General features: G+C 33.9%; 1 protein-coding gene across 1 annotated transcript in view; it reads left to right on the top strand.

The window, feature by feature from the left end:
* The window catches only part of ETNK1 (ethanolamine kinase 1), a 46,761-nt gene that overhangs the window by 15,785 nt on the left and 8,555 nt on the right, over positions 1-22,421 (top strand). The window contains exons 3-6 of the mRNA XM_006199936.4: positions 4,775-4,915; positions 9,477-9,619; positions 18,585-18,668; positions 20,452-20,612. Of these exons, the coding sequence (XP_006199998.2) occupies positions 4,775-4,915; positions 9,477-9,619; positions 18,585-18,668; positions 20,452-20,612 (529 nt within the window). The remainder of the gene's footprint in view (positions 1-4,774; positions 4,916-9,476; positions 9,620-18,584; positions 18,669-20,451; positions 20,613-22,421) is intronic.

Below are 22,421 nucleotides of genomic sequence, written 5' to 3'. Positions count from 1 at the left end.
GATCATAAACTTGAGGGTTTATTTCTGGGCTGTTTGTTCCATTGGTCTATATATCCATCACTGTGCCACTACCACTGTTTTGATAACTATAACTTTGTAGTAAGTTTTGAAATCAGGAAGTGTGAGTCCTCTAACTTTTTCCCCCAGGTTGTTTTAAAACAACCTGTTTTTGAGTTTGAGTTATCTGGGTTTCCTTAAAATTATATTTGAATTTTAGGGTGGATTTTTTTCTATGTATGCAAAAATGCAGTTGGGATTTTGATAGGAATTATTTTGAATCTGTAGATCATTTTGGGTAATATTGACATCTTAACAATATTGTCTTCCAGTCCATGAACATGGGATGTCTGTCTGTTTGTTTCTGTATTTAATTTTTTTCAGCGAAGTCTTTTGTTTTAAGTGTAGAAATCTTTCACCTCCTTGGTTAAGTTTATTCCTAAGTATTCTTTTTGATGCTGTTATAAATGGAATTATTTTCTTAATTTTCTTTTTGGATTACTGATTGTTAATGTACAACTACAACTGATGTTATATATTGATTTTGTGTTCTGCAACTTTGTTGAGTTCACTTACTAGTAAAAACCATTCATTTTCTTAACAAAGCCATCCTTCACAAATTGCATGTTTTGTTAAAGCCCAATTAATTTTAGATGAATATAGAACTTGTAAATAGGATTTACTTATTTTTTAAATCTGTTAGCAAAGCCTATTTTTAAATATGTAGCTGCTATGCTTGCAATTGAACTATACTTATTTCCATGAGGATATTTGTATAATACATGGATTTTCTTCCTTTCCTTGTTAATTTTGCTGTAGAAAAGATAGACCAACAGTTCTGAGAAACTGACTTGAATTCTAGATTTTGAAAGAAGGCTTGTACAAGATATGTCTTGTCAGAGAAAAAAGAATATTTCAAATGGATAGTCACTTTGTTTTTCTATAGCAAGGCGTTAATTTTGGTACAATTCTTATTATTTGAGATTTTTAAAAAATCCAGGGTAGATTTTAACCTACCTGACAATAAATCTAAAGTGGTAGAATTCTTTGGTAAATTTCTAAATCCTGAGTCTGTTGCCAGGATAATGTCTCTCATTCATTAAATATCTAGAACCTTTTCTTAGTGCTGAATGCTAAGATAGAATATGAATAAGGCATGGTCTTTGCCTCTTGTAGAATAACTTAGTGACAGTATTTATCAAAACTGTTAATAAAGCAGTTTCAACTATTACTATTATTTGCTGCTATTTAGAAAAATTACATAGGAAAATGCTATGAAACATTTTAAACAACACTGAATATATTTTTGCCATTATGTAAACATGATACTATCATTTAATACTAATTTTGTCCCTTATATAATCAAATTCTGTCTTAACAGTGCACCTATAATAAGGCACATATATCTGTAATTTACTTTTAAGATATTACATTAGCTCTTAAGTTTTGATACACATTTTTGTAAATATTAATTTTGTTATTGTATGATGATCATTAATATTTTAGTTTGTTTTCCATTTAAGTAGGTATATATCATGTTATATAGAACTGTTTTTAAAATTTCATATAAAATTTTATTGTTTCACCTATAATTTTAGAAATTTGTTCAAAGAAGAAAATTACATTTGATAATTTTTGATAAATATCAATGTCATTTGGAAAATTTTGCCTCTTTCATTCCATAGTTTAATATTTCCATTGTAACTAGTAGGAAATTGGTATGAGATGGGAAGTTAGTCTTCAGGATCTTTGTATATGAGTACAAATGTGAAATTCATGTTGTCATTATTGAACTTACATCTTTAAATTTAGTAAATTTTTATGTAAATTTTTTTCTGGTATTCAGGGCATATCATGTTAGATTTGAAGGAGAGTTAAGATTGTGTAATAGGCCAGTAATTTGATTTTCCTTGGAAGAAAGCTGAGACTCAGAGAAGTGAAATGATTTGCTTAAGTTTAGACTGAAAATGCAGTGGCAAAGCCCGATGACAGCCCAGCTAGCTCTGCAGCGCTAACTGCGGTGCCCTACAGTGAAGGGCCTTGGCTTCTGCGTCACATCACCAGTTCATATCCTGGCTCAGCTCTGGCGAGCCCCCATTCCTCTAGAAAAACTGACACTCAGAATTAGTAGGTGCTTTTTCTTCTAGCAGCTGTTCATGTTCAACAGATTCAGTTATCATCTAAGAGCCCTTTGGAGTCGTGGCCATGATATTTTATTCACTTTTGATGTATTTACCATAGAATTGTCATTCCGGACACTCCTAGCTGAATAACTTATATACAGACAACTTCTGAGACTACGTTTTGTATTTTGCAAATTAATCTTCTACAAACTCTGGGGTAAAACTATAAAAAAAAGACATTATGATTTATTTTTAAAACAGCAAATAAAATTTGTTGGTATTGAATTCCTGTTCTAATATGTGATGCTTCTCCTGAATTACATTCTCGACAGTGGTATAGATTGCCCTGTGAGTTTTATGTAACGTGGATTACCTTTCTTCAAGCCTCTTGTCCCAGCTTCCATCCTTAAAATTTTAAAACCAGTTCTTACACACACACACACACGTACATATGTATACGTACATACATACATGTGTGCATATGTATGTGTGTATTTGCACTCTTCTTTGTTTTGATTTTGTTATCACTTGGCTTTTTCATGAAGTTTCCTAGTGCTTAAAGTACTGTATGTGCATTTGGGCCTAGCTTTCTATGCATGTATGAGAGATTGGCATAAAAATAGAATTTTTTCCCCTGTATTCTTGTAGAATATGTGCTCTTAGGGAAATTCAGCTAAGTAATAATTATTTAATTTATATAAAAATGTTTATTTGCTAATTTGAGAGGTATGAACCAAAACACACATACCTAAAAAGATCACAGATTTTAATATTTTGGTAATGAATTAGGACTCTTGATTGAGGATGATAATTTGAAAATTCAAATTGACTCAAAGAAGAAGGAATTTGTTGACGCATGTATCTAAGAATACTGAAGTCAGGCATGGATAGATCCAGGGGCTCTAGCAGTGTCATTAGAGTATCGGTCTCTGTTTTATTGTGCGTTAGCTTTATTTTCTGGCAAGCTTTAAGAAGGGCAAATATAATATCAGCAGTTTCCAACTTGTCAGTTTGCAGTGTGTGTGTTGTGGGGGTGCGGTGTATGTTCCTCTTTTCCTGATAGCTTCAATCAAAGTCAGTACCTTCAACAAAAGCCCTGGGGACAAATCCTTTTGCCCTAGCTTGGGTTATATGTCCTGAACCAGTCACTGTGGCCTGAAGGTTGAATGCTCTGGGCGAGTCTGTGTCATATGTTCTCTCCTAAAGTTAGCGGTGCAGATGGAATAGGGAGTTAGGATCGAGATCAGCTCAGTATGAAGCACATGAACTGAAAGTGAGGAGATGGAAGTTTCTCTGAAGGAAAATCAAGACTCTTATGTAGATAAAAATACTCATTGTAGTGTAAAAATATGATAAAACTGTCACTTAATCACAGGTTGGTGAGGGATTACTACACTGCTAGATTCCCTATGTGCCTTAGTTAGGTGGTTTTTGCATATTAAGTTCATCTGGGAATCTTTTAAAAAACAGCTTGATGCCCTGGCTGTACCCCAAAACAATTAAATTAGAGTTTCTGGGGGTACTTTGGCAGTGCTCAGCCTCTTGTTTTTTTTTAATTTTCATAGGTTGATTTCAGTACATAGCAAAGCTAATGTTTTTCAGAGAATTTGTTGTTAACACAGTTACAGAAATTAATTCATAGAACCTGTTTATCTGCCCACTTTTTTACTTCGGTCCCTTTTGCCCTTTAACGTCAGTGACTTCAAAAGCAGAATTGGGCATTATATCAGTGCTCCTCGAACTTTACAGTGGATTAAGATCACCTGTAAATCTTGTTTAAAATGAGGGTGCTGGGTCCCACCCCTGAATCCTGATTGAACAGATCTGAGGCAGAACCTCAGCCATCCCTAGGTGGCGCTTTGTTGTACACCCTTCAGCTGTACTTTGAGGAATATTATGTTAGATGGCTAGCATCTTGAAAATTTGCGATTTTTAAGTTCTTTTTTTGGTAGATGACAGTTAAGTCACTTTTCTACCTACAGTTCTGTGGGCTGTATTGTCATTTATGTCTTATTTCTGTTTGGTATGCTTATTCCTCCTTTAACATTTGCTGTGCTAAGTTCTGTAGGTACAAAGATAGTGTATACACAGCTTCAGATCACTTTGTTGTTGTATCAAGATTGATTGTAAAATCAAAAAATCCTAACGTTTCTGCAGAGAATTTGTTAACACCCTTGTAGAAATCAACTCTTAGAACCTGTGTTTCTGCCCTGTTACCTTTTTACTTTAGTCCCTTTTGCCCTTTTACTTCAGTGACTTCAAAAGCTCAAAGTTAAAACGACTCAGTACAGTTTAAATGTATCAGTGATTAATGTCTAAATATGTGCCTTGAAGTGATTTATAGTTGTGTATTGTTCTGCTGATCCCAAACATTGTATAAACAAAATAGGCTGCCTACTTCCAGATACTCATCACCTTTTAGACATAATACTTAATTGCTGTACTAATTTTAGGCATTTCTTCCTACTTATGCTTTAAACATTTGTTTGCCTCTCCTTGTGAGAGTTGGCTTGCCATATTATTTTGAATCTTATATGTGGTAAAAATAAATCATATTATAAGATAAATGCACCCTAATTATTTTAGTTTACCTTTGTGTAGATATGAACTGTATAGTGCTTAACATTTTCTTTTTATGTTTTGTTTTTAAACAGGCTAATAGCACGCCAACTTGCTAAAATCCATGCTATTCATGCACACAATGGCTGGATTCCCAAATCTAATCTATGGCTTAAGATGGGAAAATATTTCTCTCTCATTCCCACAGGATTTGCAGATGAAGACATTAATAAAAGGTAAAATTATTTTTACATTTGAAATTATGTTTTACGTTGCTTTGTTCTATATATAGGGTTTCAAAGATAACTATAAGGTTTCTGTATATAAAATCTGGTTTCGTTTACCTCTTTGCATTTAAGTAAAATAAACATTAATTCATTTGACTCTCAGAAGGCACTACAGAAATAACCACTTCTCTTCTACCAGTCAACTTAAAAAACCAAAAAGCAACCCTTATAAAAGTGGGGAAATGGGGGAGGTGCAAGAAACAAGTATAGAACATTTATTTGAAAGTAAACATAATGTGAACATGATATAAATATCACTATGAATGGGTACATTTTTGCATAATTTGAGTTGGCCATAGAGACCTTTTAAAAAAGTTCTTTGTGTCCAAAGAATAGCTGTTTTGCATGGGCCTGGAGATCTATATTGGGCAGTGTAGTAATAACAGAGTGTGGAAAAGTTTGGGTTGTCTTAGTTCTTTGGGACTATTTAAGTCTCAAACAATGAGGTTGAAAATTCATTTACTGAAGTCTTACTCAGCTTTTGTAAGACTGACTCTCCGGGTTCAAACTAAGGTATTTCATTATTTCCTATATAGAAAAATTTGTAAATCAGTATTTAGAATCTCAATTTTTTGAACTTTTTTTCCTCCCAGTTTTATTGAGATATAATTGACATACAGTACTGTATGAGTTTAAGATGTACCGCGTAATGATCTGACTTACACACATCATGAAATGATGGCCACAGTAAGTTTAGTGAGCATCTGTAGTCTCAAATAGACACAAAGTTAAACACATAGAAAAAATTTTTTCCTTTGTGATGAGAACTCTTAGGATTTACTCTCTTAACAACTACCATATATAACATACAGGAGTGTCAGTGGGTCTAGTGCTGGCCCACTTGGGCGGAACCAGGTTCTAGGGTGGGTGGTTATGGGGTCCAGGAACCCATATCTAGTGGCGGCCTGCTGGTGGACAGGGCCCAGATCCCAGAGGGTCCGGGACCTAGTACCAGCCTGCTGTTGAGTGGAGCCAGGTTCCAGGGTCTCTGGCTGCAGGGCCCTGGGGGTCTCCAGAGTTGGTGTCAGCCCACCTAGTAGACGGGGGCTGGTTCCTGGCACAGCTGGCTTTGGGTTTCGGGGTGTCTGGAAGTTGGTGTCAGCTTGCTGGTGGGTGGGGTCAGGTCCCTGGGTGCTGCCTGAGGGGCCCAAGTTGTCCTATAGCTTTGCCTGCTGGGGTGGGCCTGTGTCCTGTTGCTAATAAGCTAAAGTGAGGATTCCAGTATGGCTCTTGCCAGCTCCAATGTCCTCCTGGGAGAATGGGCTCCCCAAATGGCTGCTGCCAGTGTGAGGGTCCCCAGGGTGAGCGCCAGTTGCCTTCTGCCTCTCCGGACGCTCTTGAAGGTCAGCGGGTGGATCTGAGCCAGGCTCTTCTCCCCTGGGTCCCGGGGCCTGTGGGATTTTGTGCGTGCCCTCTAAGAATGGAGGGAGTCTTTGCTTCCCACAGCCCTCTGGCTCTCGAAAAGGGTGCCCTTCAAAACCCAAACATTCTAGGGCTGGTCTTCCTGGTGCAGGATTCCCGGACTAGGGAGCCTGATGTGGGCTTGGACCTCTCACTCCTCACGGAGAGCCCCTGCAGTTGTGATGATCCTCCCATTTGTGGGTCGCCCATCTGGAGGTGTTGGTATGGTCTGCACCACATCCCAGCCCCTTCCACTCAACTCACTGTGGTTCCTTCTTTATATCTGTAGTTGTAGAAAATCTTTTGTGTTAGCCTTCTGGTCCTTCTCATCAGTAGTTGCTCTGTAAATAGTTGTAATTTGGTGTGCTTGTGGGAGCAGGTGAGCTCAGTCTTCCTCCTCTGCCATTTTGGCCACTCTTTACCCCGAGCACAGTCCTGCTGGGACCCTCTGACATACTCTGTGGCTCCCACCTGAGAAATTACACCAAACATGATTTCACATAATGTGATTAATACTAGTACAAAAATTGGAAATTTTATTTTGTCCTTATATCTAAATGTACACGAACACTTCACCTTTTATATTCAGGAAGTCTGTTTTAAGAACGACAGAGATAAGCAGGACCTAAGGATTTTTTTCTTGTTTCTTTTTACTTTTTCTAATTCATTAGGGAAAAATAGCTGTCTTATTCTTTTGAGTTTGATTATTTCAAAGATTAGTTTGACTCACTCTGAGTATGTGTTTCTATTTGCGTATAGTTTGTCAAGCTCTGAATGGATAGGGCTGTTAGACCCTTTTAACTGGGATAGGCACACATCCGGAACTGTGTCCAATGTCCTGGATATTCAGGAAGTGACAACATAGAGACAAAACGTACTCTTTTGAAATAGCTTCTTATTGAGAGATTTTGGGGAAAAACACGTAAAAATAACGAAGTAGGTGGCAATGGTAAGTGCAAGATTTTCTTGACTTGAGGCAGAGTTGAGAGGCAGTATGGTATTATATGGGTTAAGAGTACAAGACTGGAGCCAGACAGCCTGGGATCAAATCTCAGTTCTGCTCATTAACAGTTCTGTTGTGTGACTTATGGAAGTAGCAAAGGTAGTATATTTACCTTTTATGAGTTTTTTTGGTGAGGCTTAATTGAGTCAGTATATGTAAATTGCTTAGAACAGTGCCTGGCCACATAAAGTGCTAAGTAAATGTTAGCTACTATTTTAAAAATTATTGTTATTACAATTCAGAGAAGGTTGTTTAGGTAGGTTTTGGGTTACATTTTCTAGACTTGCTGAGGCATACTTTAAATCCTTGAGGTTAGTGATACTTTGGAAAAGCTAGAGATGCATTGTCATAAATAACAAAGCGAAAGCACCTTGCCTGGTAGAAAATATACAACTGAAACATTAAAGACAATTAAAATATTAAAAATGTTTTTCATACTTTCTTCCATTCCTTTTTGTTTGTAATTATCATGTTAATAATCCTTTTGAGTTCTGTTATTTCCATTCAATTCGATACTTTTAAAATAAATTCTTGAATAACTATACCATTTTGAAAAGAGCATATAAGAATTTCTGTTGGAAGCTCTGTGCAGAAGAGAATGCAGCAGTGGGGAGAACCCTGGCCACAGCCACCTGAATAGGCAAATTCACTGAAGTAAATTCGGTGTTGTAAAATGGACATGCGAGGGGTAATTTGAGAGACTATATAGAGAAAGAATGAAGAGAACTTGGCTTAAAGTATGAAGGGAAGAAGAGAAAGAGTAGACTCACAGCAGTTTTCCAAGCCCGATGGTGCTATTGAAGAAGTAGCACCCCATTTTTGTTCTATTTTATTTTTATCGAATTATTACAAACACAATATGATAAATACTGTAGGCAGGAGTGTAGGATAAATAGCCATGATCGGTAATCCTGCTTGCCATACGAACTCCCACCCTTCCCAGTCTCACTACTGAGGCCATTTTTATAATAGATAAGTATTCTGTGATATGGTTATCATGATGATATAATGATTAATGATTGTATGACAATGTGAGTTGATTTATCAATAGTAGATAGTATGTATTGACTTTCAAATGTGACTTTAGCTGATTTATATTACTACATTCACTCTACCAAGCTTTAAATAGATGTTTTAGTTCTTTAATGGATAATCTTTGTAACTTTAAATAATATAGTTAAACCTGTTTTTATTAAACTCCTTGTGTCTCGGTTTCCTCATCTACAAAATAGAGATAAATATAAAACATTTAGTGTAGTGTTAGTAGAAGTTAGCTATTAGCTATATATATTACTCCCTCACCCAAATTTGTACTGAAAAATATTTTACTTTCCTGCCCCTCAGTTTTACTGTTGCTTAGTTTCTTTTTATTCATGCTGAAGTTCATTATGGTGTTTTCTTTTTAATTCCAACTTTTAGAATAATTGGCTTGCTATAATTCAGAAGTCTGAGCAATTAAATGGAAAGAACTCACTAAAAATAAATAAATTTTTTTGGTATGTGAATCATTACGATATTATAGTATGTGAATAGTGAGTCATTATTTCATGTACCAGGAAGCTACATAGTTACAGTTTATATATATTACAAAAACAAACAGACTAACTCAGAGAAAAAGAGGATCTGTGGCTTTTAGATGTGGAGTATGGGGGAGGGGGAATTGAGAAGGTAGTCAAAAGGTAACAAACGTCTAATTATAGAATAAATAAGTATTAGTGATGTTATGTACAACATCATAAATCAGCATTGCTCTGTGTTGTATATGAAAGTTTTTAAGAGAGTAAATCCTGAGCGTTCTCATCATAAGAAAAAAAATTGTTTTGTTTTTCTTTTACTTTGTATCTTTATGAGATGATGGATACTTACTAAGCTTATTGTGGCCATCATTTCATAATGTGTGTAAATCAGCTCATTATGCTGTACACCTTAAACTTATACAGTGCTGTATGCAATTATATTTTAATAAAACTGGAGGGAAAAAATTAAGTTGTATATGACCAAAAAAAATGAAAAAAGATTTTAATCCTTAATGAGACTTTAAAAAAATGTTGTCATTAATACAAACAAGATGTAACTTTTTTTGTTTGTTTTGTTTTAAACTAAAAGGTTCCTAAGTGATATCCCAAGCTCTCAGATTCTTCAAGAAGAAATGACTTGGATGAAGGAGATTCTTTCCAACCTGGGCTCGCCTGTTGTGCTTTGCCATAATGACCTATTGTGTAAGAATATAATCTACAATGAGAAACAAGGTAGGTATTTGACTTTAGCAGTAAGTAAAGTTTTTTCTGTATGTTCTTAATGGTCCTTTGATCTTTTTATCAAGAAATTTAATTCAGATGCAAAGATTAAAACTATTTATGAAGTCTTCAGATGTTTTCTTTTGGTTACAAAGTCATGGTAACTGCTGAATTATGAATATGTATGTACATATTTATATGAAATGCGTTTCTTAAAATTGGTTTATTAGAAACAGTTTTTGGTTTCTGTTAGAGGTTTAAATGAAAAATAATAAAATGACTTTGTTTAAAACTTTTAATTGTAAAACCTACTTGGTAATCATGGTTTGAAAATGCACATGCTTGTAATGGGGGTTATTGAAAAACCAGCTGACATTGCGCTGTTTTATAAATACAGAAATTTTCTGAGTGTTGGGGGAGACAGCAGTATTAGAAACGAATACGTCTCCAGGTTTCCTATTACCTGTTTATTATACTGATTTTGTTGGGTATTTTGATGCTAAGAGAGAGCCACAGATGGAGGAAATATTATTTGTAGTTGTTGAAATTGCTATCTGCTAAAATAATAATCAAGATGCTCTAGTAAATTGTTTTATAACTTTTTAAGGTAGACAGTGATACCTTTTGGTGAAATGTTTTTTTGAGAGTGTTCCTATCTTGCTGTGTTCAAATTCTTTGTTTTCATATTTAAGAAACACTCAGTTGTTTATATTATTGGATAAACTGGCTTGAGATTTGGTTGCTAAATGGTGGATACCCTTCAATACAGAATTAAAATTTTTAAAATGCAATTTTGGTTGAGAAATTAGTAATAATTCAAAAAATCTGTTTGAAACTTTGAAGCTGTTGCATTTTGTAGGAGACAGGTTTTGAAGATAGGTATTATAGTTGAAAGATTATTTTGAACTAAAAGTGTGCTGTTGTGAAAATATTGAAGTCAGAGAATTCTGATTTAGTGGTCATAATATACTAAATTATTATTTATGACCATTATCAGATAGTGGGTTGAGACTATTGTAATGCAAAGGTTATTTTTAATTTTTGTGACTCACTTTAATTTGAAGAAAACCCATCAAAGAACACTGTCAAGGGTGGTAGACTGAAGCATGTATTTTCAAAAACATGCTTGAGTATCTCTTATGTTTGATATTTTAATGTGAATTAGAGATTCTAGTTTTTAAAAATTTTCTGAGCTAACATCTTTATTTTGAATGTCTTGAAGGATTTGTGTGGAATCATTGTTTTTTGAACTTTAGGTGTACCCTAAAACATTAAAGTACTTGACAGTGTCCTTTAATTTATTATTACCCATTTATTATATATAATTGTCATAGTATATATGTACTGCATTATATTCTGGTAACCAAATCTCAATGCCATTTGTGAGACAGAGTATTAGTCATGCCTTAAAGCGATGTATTAGCTTTTTTAAGTTCAGTGCAAGATCTAATAACACATTATTTTATATAATGGAGTTTCAAGTGAGGGTCTTCATCTTACATTTGAAGTGGACACTCAGCTTTATTTTTAACTGCAAGTTAATCAAGAGACTGTTATTTCCTTTGGAATATAATTTTAACTTTTCATATTTTTATTTTATAAGTTTATTTTGCATACTCATTTCACAGAACAAACTTGTTTATAAACTAAAATATAAGGGACCAAAAAAATCAGATTACTATTATGTCTTAGGTGTAAAAAATACACTTTTACTTTTTTATTTAACCAGTTGCCTATTTAAACTGTTGATTAGTGATATGAGAAGTTCTCATATTTTCAGATAAAATCTCTGTGCTTCAGTTTGGCTTTAAGAGTTCAAGGTTGTCATTTGTTTACTTTACCAAGAGTTACCTAAATCATACTTTTGCACCTAATTTTTCTTCCCTACATGGAAATAAAGCTCACAGTTCAACAAGTGTAACTGTGTTGATAGAGTTTTTAGAGTTTACCCTCTTCATAGAAATCTGTTATGTACCATTTGTTTCTCCTTGTCTTTGTGGTTATGTTTGTGTGTTAGTTATGGAGATGTTCTGTTATTTTTTTCTTATCAATGGTTTTATACTGTCTATTAGGAAGGCTACTTTGGACTTCATGGCATCCATTAAAAAATTAATTCCTTTGTGATTAGTTGATACATAAGCATTAAGAAAACATGATTGGAATGTTGTTCAGGTAAAAACTAACTCATGAAAACATGGCAAGAAGCTTATTCTTTTTATTATTATCTTATTCTGTTTCAGATTAGGAGTTAATGGTTTTGAAGTACTGTGACTGTATGACATATTTGTCTTTAGTTATAAGGAGAAGATGCCATGTCTCATACTTAAATTTACTAAATTTATATACTTTGCATTTTTTAATAAGCAAAAAATTGTATTTGAACTGTAGCATAGCATTAGTACTTTACTTATAGTTGTCGTTTTTAAGGAGAATCATTAAAGTTAGAAATATGGATTGCAGAGCTCTTACCTTAAATTTTACATTGTTATGGCTTCTAAAAGCCAAGTGTTAAATCTTTTGGAATTAAAATAGATTCTACATAGAATAAATGATTCAGCTGCGTATTATGTTCACAAATGTGTTTGATTTATTATCGCTTGTTAAATCATTCATGTGATGTGAGCTCAGAGCTTCACTATTTTGTACCCACCTATGAGATATATAAAAATGGTAAGTTGGAAGCCACAGGACTGGCCTTTGCATCGTCAAGCTCAGTATCTCTCTCTAGTGTGTCTCAGGCCCTTAGTTTCTTGGGATTGCAAATTTTAGTTAAACTTTGGGAGTTTATATTTGATCATCTTGAAGTCTTTATGTGTACTTTTTGACCGTAATAACTTAGCTTTTGTATATTGTAACTACATTAAAAAATCTCAAAGTAGCTCTTAAAAGTACATATATTACTCTTAAAAGAGAGTAATCAAACTTTTAACTCTTAAGTAACTTAAAAGAGAAGTCAAAAAGAATACAGATTTTGGAATCAAGAACACTTGTGTTCAGATTCCTACTCAATCACATATGGAAGTAAGTGGTATTAGACAACTCATTTTGTCTCTTCATTAAGTGTTTATATTTGATCTTTTACTGTCTGTACCAGAATCACTTAAGGTACTTGGAAAAAAACGAAGTTTTCTGGGTCCATCCAAGATCAGCTGAACAAGAATTTCTGGGCTTAAGACTCTACATATTAAACAGGTGTCTAGGGAGTACTTATACTATTGGTAGTCTGGAACTTTAGTTTGTTTTATTTGTTGCTTAGAGATAATACCTACTTCACATGGTTCCTGACAAGATTTTGGATGATAACATGTAAAGTGTGTAGCACCGGACTGGGTACTTAACAGCTTTTAGCTGCAGCGCTAATACCACGACAGGGGTTGGCAAACATTTTCTGTAAGGGACTGGGTAGTACGTATTTTAGGCTTTGCATGCCAAATTATAGCCTCTGTTTCCACTATTCAGCTGTGTGTTGTGGCCCGAACCCAGTCATAAACTGTTCATATAATTCATAAACAAATACATGTGCCTGTGTTCCAATAAAGCTTTATTTACAAAAACAGGCACTGGGCTGGATTTGGCCTGAGAACACATTGTTTGCCAGCCCAGTATTACGTTTATAGGATGCATTATATAAAATGTATCTGACTCTGAAAAAGTGAAAATGGTTTACTGTAAGCCAGAAGGGTTTATGACTCATTGGTATGAGATGACAGTTCAGACTGTCTTTACGCACAATTTACAGATTATTTATTAACTGTAACTTGAGCGATTAAAGTTTAAAAGTGTATATGTATGTGTGTGTGTGTACTTACACACACACACACACAAAGACCACGAGCACCCTGCAGTTTATAGGCATTTTCACCTGCAAATGTTATGGGAACTGGTAGGCATCACAGGAGAAACACTGCTTCTACTTGTTTTCGTCATGTCAGTTGACAGGACTCAGGAATATGGGAGAAGAGTAAGCTTCCTTTCTGAAGTTGATGGTAGCTGTCAAGATTTTTGAAAAGTTAGTCAGTGCCAGGAATTAGGTGGTTGGTAAGACAGCGGCCCATTCCTTGCCTTCAGTGAAATGACATCTTTAAAAAGGTAAGAAAAGAATGCTTAATGATATGATGATAGAATTTGTTACACGATAAGAAAACCAAAAGCAGTGGTTCTTGCTCTAGATAAGATACGACTTACCAGTCATCTTTTAAATTAATCAGCAATTAAAAAAATTTATGCTGAACAGAACAAATTTCAATATTGCTTATTGGTTGACTTCAAATCTCATATTTTAATTTCAACTAACTTTTTAACTGCTGAATGTTAGAAGCTTTTGAGTTTATTGTCCGTGTCTTGCTGCTCTGTCGGAATGTTTATTGGTGGCTGTTTTGTTTCTCCTTTCCCTCCATTTCTTCATAAAAGCTCATGTAAAGATCTAATATATAACTTTAAATTTTAGTAATGGCAGCCATTGATTATTTACTCTGTCAGCAAATACACGAAGCTGATTTACAGCTACTTAAGGAAATACAATGAGTGGAAGAAAAGCTTTTTCTGAGAGTCGTAGAGTAAAACCAGGTTTTCCTTTAGCTTTTGAAATGATATAAATAGAAAACAAGTGAGAGTGAGTCACCATTCTTAGCCACTTGATTGGCTCTAAATCTAATCCACTTCATTATTCATGAAAAGGCATTGTTGTGGTTGTAGTTATTTTATTGATGTTTTACTGAGAATGTTTTTGTTCGTTTTATTTTAAAATATAAGCAAATATAAGTTTCTTTTTAAATTTGCTAACCTATATTTTCCAGGGTGGAATTTTTATGAAGGATAATCTTAACCTTGTTTTAACTTGTATTCTGGATCACTAGTATAAAATAAAATATCCCTATATCAGGTCATAGAACACTTAAATGGACTGTAAAAACTGGGACTATTAAGGAAGAGATATTCTAAAATAGTTACTAGTTCAGTGTTTTTCCCCTCCTCATACATTGAGTGCACTGTATGTTCAATCATGTACTTGAATGAGAATGGCAGGCCACACTTTGTTCCTTAATATTTCATGCCTATCCCTCCTCCCCCGTTTAAGCATGTGTTATCAATGTGTCTGAGCATTCTTTGCAAAAACTCCGTTTATTTCACTAGCATTTGAATACTTCCTGTGTGCTCAGGATGGCTCTGTGGATTGCATGATGAAAGATGGAAGGGACCTCCTACCCTCCTGCTACCCCTCCAGGAAGCCGCATGCCGTGTGGTGGAGGAGTCAAATCACCAAACAGATGTTTACATTCAGAATGATAAGTGCTGTGGTGAAAGTGTACGTGTCCAGGGTAAAGTTTCTGGACATCAGAGTGAGAGATGAAGAGAAAGTTTCCTAGAGTAGAATACTTCCTTTTTCTGTGTAAGAGTGAAAGCAGTTCGCCATCATTAGCGTAATCATGCTTACTTTTTCTCTCTGTTCTCTTTCTGCATTACATAAGACTGTAGAGCGAGTGGAGTGAGTTAGAAAGATGTTCAGATTCTCATACTGGTTATTTTACTTTTTATCTTTATCCATTTCTCCTTAACAGCAAAATAAAGGAGTCCAAATGAATTTGTCTTGTGAATTATATAGCCTTAGTTAACTAAACTTAATTTTTGTTTTTAAAGTACTTTAAATATTGTTTATTTTCAGCTGTACTGAGATTTGAGCAATTTATTTAACTCAGTAGGGTGTGGATTTCATTACTGTGAAGATATATAAGAAAAATATAATAAAAAGACAAATGTAGCTTCTGAAAATTCAGATTATAGTTTTATTCATTAATCTTATGCTTTACTCGTCATGTGCTAGTCAGTGTGCCAATTATATACATAAAATATAGTCCTGGCCCTTACAGCAGTGCTTCTTTACTTTTTAGAGGTCATGGATCTCTTGAGAATCCCCTCAGAAAATGCACATACACGTAACATTTTGTATAAAATTTTAGAATATTCTCATTTTCTTTCCGCCCTTGAATCCTTGATTAAAAATTCTTATCTTAATAAATTAACAAAATAGTTGTTCCTTATGAACTATTAGTTATTAATAGTGATGTGGACTTTCCTCTAAATAGTTGGAGATGCTAGAAATCAGGAGTTAAATTTGCAGGAGAAAAAAATTCAGTGTAATTTTTTTTTTTTTTGGTAGGAAAGCATTTTCCAGTAATTTGATTTTTCTGGCCCGAAATAAGGGAAGCAGGCCTCTTTAATTTTACTTTGTTGCAGAAGATTAAATTTAAGGTTGAGTTCCACTTTGTTTGCAGTAGTTTGAAAAGAATAGTTAATGCAGATTAAAAAAAATTTTTTTTTCCTTTTAAGCTTTGTGTCTTGTAAAATGTGAGTTTGCCAAATTTTCTTCATCTGCTACAGATTAGGTATGCCATTGTTGCTGCCATGTGGCGGCGCACCCCGTGCTTCTTAAACGCACTGACTGGAGGTTTATCGCATCACTTGTTCACATGCACGGAGCCTGGTAACAGCCTCATCTGTATCTTGTTAGCTTCATTTTCTTATTTTTAAAATTTCATTATTTCTAAACTCAACATAGTATTTAAAAATAAAGGCTAGTTTTAATGAATTAATGCTACTACAAAAAGTCATTGCTAAAATGTTCATGCTGAAACAGATTTTAACTTTTGTTAAAATGATCTGTGCTTTATTTAAATTGTTATGTACTCTACAAGCAGGCATGTTTTACCTGCCGTTTTATTTCTATTTGCCAAATTCTAAATATAATTTTGAAAATTGAAATTGAAGCTTTTGTTTATGTGGCAAAAGTAAGCTTCAGGACTGGGCTGTGTATTTTCATTGGCATGTAACACTTAATATGAGCTCTACAAGAACTTGTATTTAAAGAGCTAACGCAGTCAACAGCTGCAATTTAAAAAATTGTTTATTAAAACTGTTCAGTTGACTCAGTAATGCGTTGGTAAATTCTGTGGAATCCTAATTTCTTGAAGGTTGAGTGGATAGGTATTTCCCAAATCATTGTGTTTAGTTTCTTATTTTTTCTTATCCTTTTAAACTATCGTTTTTTTCCTCCTAAAAGTGATATTTATTGTAAAGAACTTCAGATATAAGGAAAAAAGGTCACTTGTCTATCACCTGAAAAGAAATTAGTAGAAACATTTTGTTTGGTTTATTTCCGTTCATCTTTTTTTTTTTCCTATTCATTGTATTTTTCTTTCTTCAGGCATAATATTTTTAATAATCTGGATCACTGTGTTTACTGTTTCATGTCCTTTTTCATATGACATTTGTAATGCTCCTGGTCACTAAATAATTTTTTTAAATGACATTTTTATCATAGCTGCAAAGTATGGTCTTCACCCTCACATTCCCAAGGGTACCTAGAAAAAAATTTAAAATATGTTCTGGCTTTTCATTCTGCAATTTAATAAAGTGATTTGGTTAAAACTTGTTCTGTCTTCCCATTCTGTAGTTTAGTAAAGTGATTTAGTTAACTTTAAGACTTTGTGTGGGATCATTTTTTTGTGAATTCAGGAATATAAATTGGTTGAATTTCAGTGGCTTATGTAGTCACCAACTTTTAAAGACATTATTTTGTCAATATGAATGTAGATTTGGTAACAGAGCTTTTATACTTTGATGATCTCACTTACTTTACTCTAGACTTGACTATTATTTATAAAAGTTTAGAATTTTATATTAAATGCAGTTACAATAAATTATTTTGCTTTTGTGTAAAATATTCCACTTGCCATGACTTTTTTTTTTGTCTTATCATTCTTTTTCTGAATTTGAATGTGATCAGCATACATCCCCAGATTAAACATATAAATCTACATCAGCACATGACAGTTCAAAAGCTCTTTTATCTGGGAAAAGCCAATGTGTATAGACCAGGAGTTTGTTTTGTTACCTCTGCTTGATGTTTTAAAAGGTAGTTCATATGCTATACATTTTCTCACCATCGACACCTTAGAAATGGTTCTTACAGCCATCTCTGTTCGTGTATCCATTTTAACTGTTGAGCAGCCCTGTGAGCCTTTGAGTTTGTGATCCCCTGGTGTAGACAGTGACCCATTTTTATTTTTATTTTTTTAATGTTTCACTCTCTTTCTCTCTCTCTCTTAAAAAAATAGGACCTGTTTCTTTGCTGAGCCAAATCCTCTATAGTACTCAGTACTCAAGAATGAAGCGTTCCTAAGCAGGAGTATGTCCCTTGGGCAGGCGGAACAGGATAGTCTTTGGAGAATTATAATGAAATATGCATATATATATTATATATACATATGATATATATATATATTTACCACTAATTTAGTTTATATAAAAATTTCTCAAGTTAAAAAAATGTTTAAAAGCAACTATACGTTTGCTCTTTTTAAATGATAAAACAACCACCTTAATACTGCTCAAGTATGCTATTGTGAACTTAATTATATAGCATTCCAGAAAAATTTAAGAGTTTGATAGCAACTAACTTCTTAAATTAGGGATGTTGCTACATTGATCAGCAAATGTTATAACATAATTGCAGGGTTCATAGAATTCAGGTCTTTGAAAGTCTGTATTTGATTTCCATAGCTTGTCAGTTCACTGTTGGAATATCATAGATTAGTTTTTTGTTAAAATTGCACAGATTATTAAGTTTCCAAAGATAGGATTTACATTTCTAATTAAACTTGAATTTTTAAGTAACTGATGCCCCCATGTGGTTAAAGACATATTTTGCTTTTGTTTGAACTTGGAGAATGACTGTATTTTGACTTTTCTTTAGTGAACATTAATGTTCACAGAGAAGCTGTTGACCAAGATACATAATTTGAATTTTGTAAAGCTCATTGCCATAAAATTCACAGCCTTACCCTGTATTGTCTCAGAAGTGCATGTAACCAAGCACGTACAATGAGACAAAATTGGAAGCTGTTTAATTACAAATAGCATAGGGGTTTTCTGATCCTATATGTGATTTCTTATGTCTTTGTTTTTGTGTCTCACATAGGTGATGTACAGTTCATTGATTATGAATATTCTGGATACAACTACCTGGCGTATGATATTGGAAATCATTTCAATGAATTCGCAGGTAAAATCCAGAGGAACATGTTCCTCTAGTGGAGTAGCATGTAACTTTGAAATGATACATTTAGAATTTTTTTTTTCTTGAAAGATCAACTAGGGGCTGGAGCAACAATTTTTATTTTCTTCCTGACCTTTTTGGTTTTGTTTTTTATTATTGAAGGAAAGAGGTGATGACTTCTTCCTTAATTTAAAGAAAATAAGAGAAAAATGATGATTATGGCTTTTACTAAAAATTGACATAATGCTAGTTGCTTCATAAATCTTAATCTAATTTTTTTTCTCCACAACAATCCTATAAGTTGGGTAATATTCCCAGTTTACAGATGAGTAAAGTAACTCACCAAGGTCATAGTGAAATACAGAGAACTAAGATTCGAAGCCAGTTTTCTCTCATTTAAAAGCCTTTGCTGTTTCCATGGTGTACTTGGACTTTTGGAATGTTGTTTAATTAAAAAAGCTCAAGAATTTTTTTTTGTCATTGTCTATGAATAATTGGAAAGCTGATCATTTTTACCCCTTAAAGTAATCTTTTTTTTACCATCAAATATAAAAGTTTAAGCTTTTTTTAAAATGTAAGTGGAATTAATTTAAAATACATTTTATGGCTATGTTTAGAAACTTGAAATACTCTAAAATTAAAGATTAGGAAATTCATCTGGATGGTTTACACCTAAGTACGAATTTTTTATTGCTGAATTTGTATTTGCATACATTTACGCATTCATGTATTTTCATATGCTTTTAAATTACCCGACTATGGAAGGAGTTGGGGGAAAGTTTTAATTTACATGGTTTTAGTTATTTTCCTCCACCAAGCTTATCATGTACATGCCTTATCCCCACATACATGTTACACATATAGATCTATAGGAAGGGGAAACAGCTGTGCATATAATGAGATACCACCTTGCTAGTAATGTGGATAGTTACTGCTATCAGTGATACAAATGATACAGATGAAGAGGAAACTTTGATGATCTTAGTATGATTTTGTGTAGAAAAATAGAAATGAGCTAAAACTTGAGTTAAGTAGAATTTGGATGTGCAGATTGAAGAGAAAGGAGGGCACTGTAGGAAGAAGGAGGAGAACTTCAAGATGAGTATATTTCTGTAGGATATAAAATTCATGACGGAGAATAGACCGGAGAAGTAAGTTTGGATCAACTTAGGGAGAACCTTGAATGCTAGGCAAGACACTATGAACTAGATGAGCATTTTTCAAACCACATCGTGAAGTCAGATTTGCAAGATAATTATTTTAAAGCAGGAAATGGAAAAGAAATAGAAATTAATCAGAATTGGAAGGTGTAGTTAGGGTAAATACTGTTTTGTGAAATTTAATGTCAAGTGCATGTATAAGGTTTCGATATAAAATGTATTTCTTACTCTGTGAGTAAATAGTTAAGAAAGTTTCAGAGCCACAGTTCTAGGAAATGCTCTAGGTATTAATGTGCATAAGAATCTCCTAAGAATCTGCTGGGGTACTTACTAAAATGAAGATTTGTGGCTTCTGATGCAGGCGGTTCAGGTGGTTTACTTCGAGGAAAAACTGAGGCAATGATGATTGTGGTGATCAGCTGTATTGTGCATTAGAATTTAATTTGGAATACATTATGATTATTTACTTTATTTTAATAAATGCTGTTTACTCAGTTTATTTAGTATTTCAGCCAAACATGGAAACATTTAGTAATTTTTTTCTGAAAAAATATGTGGATGGTGGGGATTATTAAAGTATGCAGAAGCTACGTGTTTTAAACATCTCAGCATACTTGTTCCCACTTCAGGTGTGAGTGACGTAGACTACAGTCTTTATCCAGATCGAGAGCTGCAGGGCCAGTGGCTGCGTTCTTACCTCGAGGCCTATAAAGAGTATAAGGGCTTTGCAACTGAAGTTACTGAAAAGGAAGTAGAAATCCTCTTTATTCAAGTCAATCAGTTTGCATTGGTAAGTTTAAGTGTAAATAGTTAATGGAAAATTCTTAATATAATACTTAAGTATTCTCTCTGTGATTTTTTGAGAATAAAAAGGATGAATGGGTCTTTCCTCACTGTGCTTCTCATCCATTTAGTAGTCTGATGTTACATGTAAACTTTTTTATTTTTCACCTTATAAAAGCTGTTACTACCAAAATGGGGAGGTTTTTGTAAGGTTTTATGTGTAATGCTTTCTAGTGTAGAATCATTTACTTTATATTACATAAAAAATGAGAAATACAGTTGCCAGTACTGCCTGAGCTGGTGGGAAGAGCTGGTCTGGTGTTATTTTGTGGTGTAGAATGTCCCCTGATTTGTTTTTTCTGCTGCAGAGCCAAGCTAATTAAGGAGGAGATTATGATACCACCCACAGATGTTTTTTATATCATTAGAATATGCTGATTCTCAAACTTTTTGGTCTCAGGACCTCTCTTATACTTCAAAATTTTTTTGAAGACCTCTGTGAGATTTTGTTTGTATAGTTTAATTATCAGTATTTACCGTATTGGAAATTAAAACAAATTCAAAGTGTTTATTAAATATTTAAAAAGCTCATCTTAACATAAACAGCATTTTAAAAATGAAAAATAACTATTTTCCAAAACAAAAACACGTTAGTGAGAAAAATGACATTGTTATATTTTTGGAAATCTCTATAATGTCTGGCTTAATAAAAGCTGGATTCTCATATTTGCTTCTGTATTTCATCTCTTGGAATGTACTGTTTTGGTTGAGGATATGAAGAAAGTCCTGTTCACACACATATGTTATTGGAAAAGAGGAGTGTTTTGCCTTTTCAGAGAATTGTGGATATTCTTTGTGATGCTTCACTAAAGTTCAACAAGTGATAGTTTCTTTTAGGTTAATTGTAATGTGCAGTGTGGACACATCAGTTAGCTTTTTACTCTGTTACAGTAAACTCTGTTAGTTTATCTTGCACTTTGAATGGCTCTTTTATCCAATGTGTGATTTTGTAATTTTAACATCATTCATTAGTTATTTGGAAAGTGTGGATTCATTGAATTGCATAGATCTTCTAAATGATGATACATCTCATTATATGATATTAAAAAACTGCATTTACTGATACCATCACCAGTATCAGAAAAGCACTTTATTAAGAAGCTGGTAAGCTCACAGAGTTGAATGCAAATTTTCCGAAGTTCCACCTGTAGGTTGAATAGTCAAGTCTGTCATTGGCAGCAAATGCTGTCAGTTATTTTCATTGAAATGACAAGTTCTCTTTTTCATATTTGAGAAGTGTCTGCCAGACACCCAAGTCTAATGACTCTAGTTCATGTGTCCGTTCTTTCGAGTAAAAATGATGTTCCATTAAAAATGCACACCACAGCTCAGTCAGATGTATTTTTCCTTGGAACCACCTTCCTGTTTCGAAGACGCGGCAGGTGTGCTTTGTGTGTTCTTCCCTCCCCCGTCCTCCCACAGGATGTGAGGATGTCATGTGCTCAAGGGTGGAGATTTAATAACACAGTGTTAATGACTTCATAAAGGACACTCTTTAGTGAGACTGGATTTTCGCTGTGAGTGTGTGATGATGAAGAGTAAGGCTACACTGTTTGGCGCCTTAAGGTACCAGGAGTTTCACCCTCCACTGCTTTTGAATCATCATTGCAAATGTTAATATAGTCAAAAAGACAAGTATCATATTATTATGAAAGTAGTTTGGGGCCTCAGAACTTCCCATGGATTCATGGACCACTTTGAGAACCACTGACTTAGACTTTCAAAAAAAAGGTATCTCATCTCATAATTTACTTCT

Source organism: Vicugna pacos, chromosome 34 (genome assembly GCF_048564905.1).
Source record: "Vicugna pacos chromosome 34, VicPac4, whole genome shotgun sequence".
NCBI classification, from domain to species: Eukaryota; Metazoa; Chordata; class Mammalia; order Artiodactyla; family Camelidae; genus Vicugna; species Vicugna pacos.
Note: the sequence above shows the minus strand (reverse complement) of the source record. Positions and strands in the feature narration are given on the sequence as shown.